Source organism: Orycteropus afer, unplaced genomic scaffold (genome assembly GCF_000298275.1).
Source record: "Orycteropus afer afer isolate SDZICR_OR568_19922 unplaced genomic scaffold, OryAfe1.0 scaffold00587, whole genome shotgun sequence".
Classification (NCBI taxonomy): domain Eukaryota; kingdom Metazoa; phylum Chordata; class Mammalia; order Tubulidentata; family Orycteropodidae; genus Orycteropus; species Orycteropus afer.
In genome coordinates this window covers 1123647-1129862 of record NW_006922174.1, presented here as the reverse complement: position 1 = coordinate 1129862, position 6216 = coordinate 1123647, and the positions used below count along the sequence as shown (strand labels likewise).

General features: G+C 56.6%; 1 protein-coding gene across 1 annotated transcript in view; it reads left to right on the top strand.

Annotated features, from left to right (window-relative positions):
* Window positions 1-6216, top strand: part of TBC1D22A (TBC1 domain family member 22A) — a 390269-nt gene that overhangs the window by 238388 nt on the left and 145665 nt on the right. Inside the window, exon 9 of the mRNA XM_042783023.1 lies at window positions 2615-2724. Within this exon, the coding sequence (XP_042638957.1) occupies window positions 2615-2724 (110 nt within the window). The remainder of the gene's footprint in view (window positions 1-2614; window positions 2725-6216) is intronic.

The following is a 6216-nucleotide window of genomic DNA, read 5'->3' as shown; positions in this document are numbered from 1 at the left end:
CCTCCTGCCCTGGCTCCGGCCGTGAGTTTACAAAGTGAAGTTGTAGTTTTTCCTTTGAACCTGGCGTGGCCCACAACCCTCAACTTCTGTGGTTTCCTTTCTCATTTGTGTTCTCAGATGACCCGTGTTCTTCCTATGGGTGTCAGCGCTGTGACCTCTTGGTCATTAGGTGTGACACGTGAGCCTGATCTGCTGAGTGGGTGGCATTCCACTGCCTGTCAGCTCCTGGGAGGATGGGGCTGGCCATGCAAGCCTGGTCCGCACACCACGGTGCCCTGGTCTCACAGACCTGTGGCTCATGGCTGCGCTGCTCTCAGAGGAGAAGGTGTGGCCTGCACAAGCCTGCTGCCCCGGTGGTGGCTGCTCTTGAGGGAGAGGGTGTGTCCATGCTGGGTTGGCCACAGTGTCCAGGTCACACAGGCCTGCTGTGCATGGCCGCGGCTGGTCTTGGAGGGGAGGGTGTGTCCATGCTGGGCTGCCCATAGTGTCTGGGCCTGCAAAGGCCTGCTGTGGTGGTGGCTGTCCCTGCTGGCCCCTGGCTGCCCTCACATGGTCCCGTAGGGTGTGCATGCTGCCCACAGGGGGGCCATGCACAGGCCATGTGAGCGTGCACCCTCGTTGCCTGTCACCGTCCCAGGGCTTGTGATAGACTCTCCATCAGCACTTTCTGTCCTGGACCTGTTCTCTACCCCATCTTCCGGGACCTGGCCGGCGGGCACAGGCTGTGCCCTTCTCAGATGGGGTGTTGCAGCCCAGAGCGGCCTCACCGCCCACGTTGTACGGGGTGAAGAGCCGAGCTCAGTCCCGTCTGCAGCCAGTCTGCGGCCTTCCATGGTGCCTGTTGCCTCTCAGGCCTTCATCTGTCCACTTGTTCAGCCCCTCCTGGGAGTGAGCAGACAGTTCCCTGCGGCTGAGGTGTGGGAGGGCCCCGTTGTGCGGTAGAGGACCACTTCTTGGTGGTCTTGGGCCCCCAGCTCCCTTCAGGAGCAAGAGGACGGTTGCCTGTGGCTGAGCATGGGAGGGACCCACTGTACCGTGGAGGACCACAGTATGAATTCAGTGACACGGTGCTGTGCTGTCAGGGCCTCTGCGTCAGGGCCACCGGCTTCCTGCTGGGCTCATAGGGACAGTACTCATGGTCCCAGTCACACAGCTTCTGCTTCTATTGGGGCATCAACATGGAGATGCTTGCCCCCCGTGTTCCTGTCTGGTTTTTGTTGTGGACAAGAAGGTGGGGGGTTGTCCACCGGCCTCACAGCACTGCACGGTGCACAGTCGTGCCCTTGTGGACTGCTCCTGAGGAAATGAGGGAAGTCAGACCGTCTGGTGTAGCCTGTGAAGCAATGGCACTGTGTGGGGAGTGGTATGAGTGTGGGCTCTGGGACCAGACTGTGGGACCGCGTCCTGGCCCAGCCCTCACTGTGCTGTGACTGGGCGGGCCCAGTGGTGCTGCTGTAACGGGTGGCATCCATGCAGCTGAACGTGGAGGAGAGCGCTGGTGTGGCAGAAGCATGCAGTCACCGTCCACCGTCCTCAGGGCTGCTGTCCTCAGGGTCGGTTGACTGCTGTGGAAGCCCCAGCTACTCCAGCCTGGGGCCTTTCTTTTCTCAAAGTACATTTTCCCTGCAAAGGATACCAGAGCACATTGGCAAAATAAAACAGAAATCAATAAAATTAAAAAACCTGATCACTTTTTCAAACATTTGTGGTTATTCTGTTGAATGATAACACATTTCACAAATATCTAAAATCAGTTTGTTCAGATACCTGAGGCGATATTGCAGTGAGGCCTGTGCTTTGTGTTTAAAAAGCTTTTAAATTACGTTGTTAGATTGTCTATGCTTCAGGAAGGGGGACGGAGGGCCTCCCTGCCTGTTGTTTCTCCCCAGTGTGTCTGTACCCCGCTCTCCTGGGTGTTTCCTCGGAGCAGAGGCACTCACCCACTGTGGGCTTGGGAATGCTAACCTCGGAAACAAGTCTTCAGAGAAATGACAGGTTGTCCCCGTCCCTCGATGCGTTTGTTATGACGAACCACATGTGTGCGCCATCTTTTCTTTAGAGTACGTGTGCGTCTTACTGTCAGCGCCACGCGCCACACAGACACAGCATTGCAGCGTGTGATTTGCTGATGAGGCCACACAGCTATTCAGTGCTGTGCTTCCTGAGGACACTGGTGATTCAGTGCAGTAACGAACAGGAGGGGCTCGACTCATGTGGGGCGCCGACTCCTGAGGGAGCCGTGGGAACGGGGCTGTGCTCTAAGCTGGCCACTAGGAGCACTGGTAGGTAGGTGAGTAGGTGAACACGTGAGGGGTAGAACCTTACAGTCTTGAAAAAACTTTGAGGCTCTGCCAGAGAGGGTGATAGAGGTTTTCTGTTATTCAGATGTGAAGCGCCCAAGAAGCAATAATTTAGTATCTGTTAATTACGATAATGAATCAGGGAGGATTCAGAATATTAATTATCTGCATCTAATTAGGTGCTGAGATGAGCAGCCCAGAGTGGGCCCCACTAGCGGATCAGGTGGAGGAAGAGGGTGGGGGGCTCCCCATCATGGGATTGACCGTGTATAGTTAATTACCCGCTATCTCTTTCTGCGCCATGTGCTTTGCAGACGAGGAGGACGTGGACGCTGTGGACGTCTCCCGAGTGCCCGTGGACGTGCTGCGCAACATCGAGGCCGACACCTACTGGTGCATGAGCCGGCTGCTGGATGGCATCCAGGTGAGGTCCGGCTGTGTGCAGGGAGGGGGCGTCGTGTCCAGAGAGCGCCGGCTCGGACCCCAGGCCAGTGCTGGCGTCTCAGCTCCGCCCCTTGCTAACCTCGGGAACCTGTCTCGTATCTGGGTGAAGATGAGCTCCTCAGGGTGGTTGTGGGAGGCAGAGGTATTGTTTGTGAGTCCTTTGTCCTGGGGACGCCATGGTGTCCTGCTGAGGCAGCCAGAGGGCAGGCCTTGGGGAGACCCTGGGGCTGAGGCCCTGCACCCCTGAGTTGGCCGCCTGCTCCCGGACCCGCCATCTGCTGCAAGCGCCCGTCCTCTCCTTGTCACCCAGACTCGGCCGGCTATCTGAGGGGGAGTCTCCCCTTCACAGGGTGTCAACTGGGGCCCCAGCACCTCATCTGTAAAGTTGGGCCCTGTGACCTGGTCCCCACAACCCTGCCAGCCCCAGTGGGCATTAGTGTCAGAGGTTGGTGAGTTACAGCTGAGCCTAGTGCTGAGGGAAACAGGAGTGAGCAGGGGTGTTCCTGCTGGGCTCAGGATCAGGCCATGGCTGAGCTTATCACACGTGTCACAGTGACAGGGACGGTTGCATGGAGGTGGTGTTGGGGAGAATCCTGCAGAGTGCCTGGGGAGTCTTGTGGACAGAGGAGTGGGAACGGGAACTCGAGCCTCAGGGCCTGGGAGATGGGACCCAAGTGCATAGAGGCCCATGGTGGGCTGGGCCTGGTCAGGACTCAAGACTCAGAGACCGGCTCCATGTGAATGGACACCCCCCATGGGTTGGGCCTGGTCAGGACTCGACACTCAGAGACATGGCCTACGTGCAGGTCCTGGCAGAAGTCGAGACTCAGAGACCTGGTCCATGTGGATGGACATCTCCCGTGGGCTGGGCCTGGTCAGGACTCAACACTCAGAGACATGGTCCATGTGGATGGACACTCATGGCAGGCCCTGTCAGGACTTGAGCCTCGGGGGCTGAGAGATGTGGCCTAGGTGGGTTGACACCTGCAGTGAGCCGAGCCTTGCCAGGTTCATTTGCCCTCACACACCTGTCCCGGACACTTGTACTGTGCCAGCACCGCGCTGCCCACGGGGGACACCAAGGTGAGCCAGGCATAGGGCTGTCTGAGGAGCTCCCGTCCAGCAGAGGGTGACGTTTTGGCCCTGCTGAGGCAACACAACGCTTGCACCGTGAGAGTTCCCAGGACTTAGATCACACAGAGGTGGGGACCCAGGCAGGATTTGCTGCTGTTTGCTGTTGTACAAACGTCTGTAACACAGCATTTGCCAGGACAGCGGTTTCCCCGTGATCAGTGGGTGGTATCAGTTACGTGATCGAGTTGAGCAGCCATCACCAGTATCTGTTGCCCAGTCGCCTTGACCATAAACGGAAGCTCCGCGTTCCCAGAGTGGCTGCCCTCCTGCCCGGAGGCCACTGATGAGCTCTGCTCTTGCTGTGTTTGCTGATTGTGTCTCGGTGTGTCGTGGTTTGTACGGTATTTGTCCTGTGTCTGACTGACTTAACTCAGCATCATGTTTTGAAGCCAAACAGCTTTGGTTGGTAGATGTTTTCTGGTGGCCAGATGTCCAGGGACTGTCTGGTTCCTCGTGTAGGTGGACCAGTGTGAGGTGCTGCCGCCTACATGGAGGGGGGTACAGGTGTCTGTGAGCTGAGCCAGGACCCCGAGGACCCTCCCATTGGAAAGATGACACAGTGCGCTTGATTCACACTTGCCACGTTCATTTCCTGTTGGGATTTGACTCTGCCGAGCCGTTGTCCTAATGGCCTCTCCGATGCCACCTAGTAAAGAGGTCCCCACCAAGCTACTTGGTTTGAAATGGCCTAAATTGGTCTCCGCTGGAGACTGAGGACTCAGACCAGGAGATTTATTGGAATGCATTAGCTAACTGATTCTATCGTAGGAAGCTGGGTGGTCATGTTATTCTCAGAACTTGGGACCCAACAGAGAGAAGGTGGAAGCCATTCATGTGCTTTCAGCGGGGTGACCTCACCTCTGTGAGGGGACCCAGGCCGCCTTGTAACTCCTTCTTTTGATGCAAACTGTGCTGTTCGAGGTCGGTTCGGGCCCCCATGCCGCTCATTCTTCCCCTTGTCTCGTCAGCTTTTCGTGTCTTGAGCCGCTCTCTCCTTGGAAGGTTTTTCCACAGAAGAGAGATTGAATCATAATGTGAAACTTTATAAATTTCCAATGTCACCTGTTTGATCATGAATGATGGAATGGCTGCCATTGAAGTGCAGGATTATCTGGTTCTATTTGTAAATAAAATCAGCAGCACAGTGAGATCGATGCCGGCTTTTCATTTTCACCCAAGATTGGCGCTCCAGCGAGATGGTTTATTGGCAGGGCTGACAAGTGTGAGGTAAAATGCCGCTCTGGTGCCTGTGTTTACAAAGCAGCCCAGAGGTCCTCATCCATCTTCCCTTCCCCAGTTACGGTTGAGTCCAGACACTTCTCACGTACACGAGGAGCGCAGGGGTGTTGCCTGCCACCCGGGGAGTTGGGGGCTCTGCTGAAGTTCCCTCAGCTGAGGCCATCCCAGTGCTCCCTTGTTATATGTGAGGTTTCTACCCGCTCACTTTTGGACCAGGTCGCCAGCCCGTTCTTCCTAGTCTCAGTCTGGAGGGTCTGCTGGAACCTGTGCTCCGGGGTGACCCTGCTGATGGCATCACAGTAACACGAAAGCCACCACAATAGGCAAACTGGCAGACCGCTTTACAAATAGACACCAGATAGTCTTGTACTGAACTCTGTCTTAGAAGAAATAGGTGTTTCTTGGAGATGAAGACAGTGAGGCTTCAGCTTGTGCCTTTGGGCACATCGTCAGGAATGACCCTTGGCTGGAGCAGGACGTCACATTTGGTAAAGAGGGCGGGTCAGTGAAGAGGAGGGAGACAGTGGGAAGGCCAGCCCCCGTGACCACAGCATGGACTCAACACCCCAATGACAGGAAGATGGCGCAGCGCCCAGCCGCCTTTGGTTTGTTGTGCACGAGGTCGCCGCGAGCTGGAGCCAACTGCACGGCCACTAACGGCAGCACGGCTGTGCCAGGTGGCCGTGGGGACTCTTCCTGAGAAACTTAAGTTATACCCGTTCCGCCAGAGCCGCTGCCTTCGGAAGTTCACACAAACGCCAGGATGTGCACAGATTTAAAATCCTGGGGCGCTGGAACGGAAGGTGAGCTCCTGGCGAGCTGGGTGCATCCGCTCCCAGCCCCTTCCCACCCCGCGGCCCTGCTCCCTTTGTTAGTGCTGCTACACCCATCTTTCTGAAGCACTTTCATCACACCATCACCTAGAGGGAAACAGGAAAACCCTCGCGAGTTTGTTCTGTGCAGACTCTCAGCCTGGCCGGTCTGCAGCTGGGAGACTCCAGTTCACTTTATCAGGCTGTGCCTGGTCCATGCCGTCGACGGAGATCCCAGAGGAAGCAGCATCATGCATGTGGCTCCCCCGGCCACCGTTTGTTCTCAC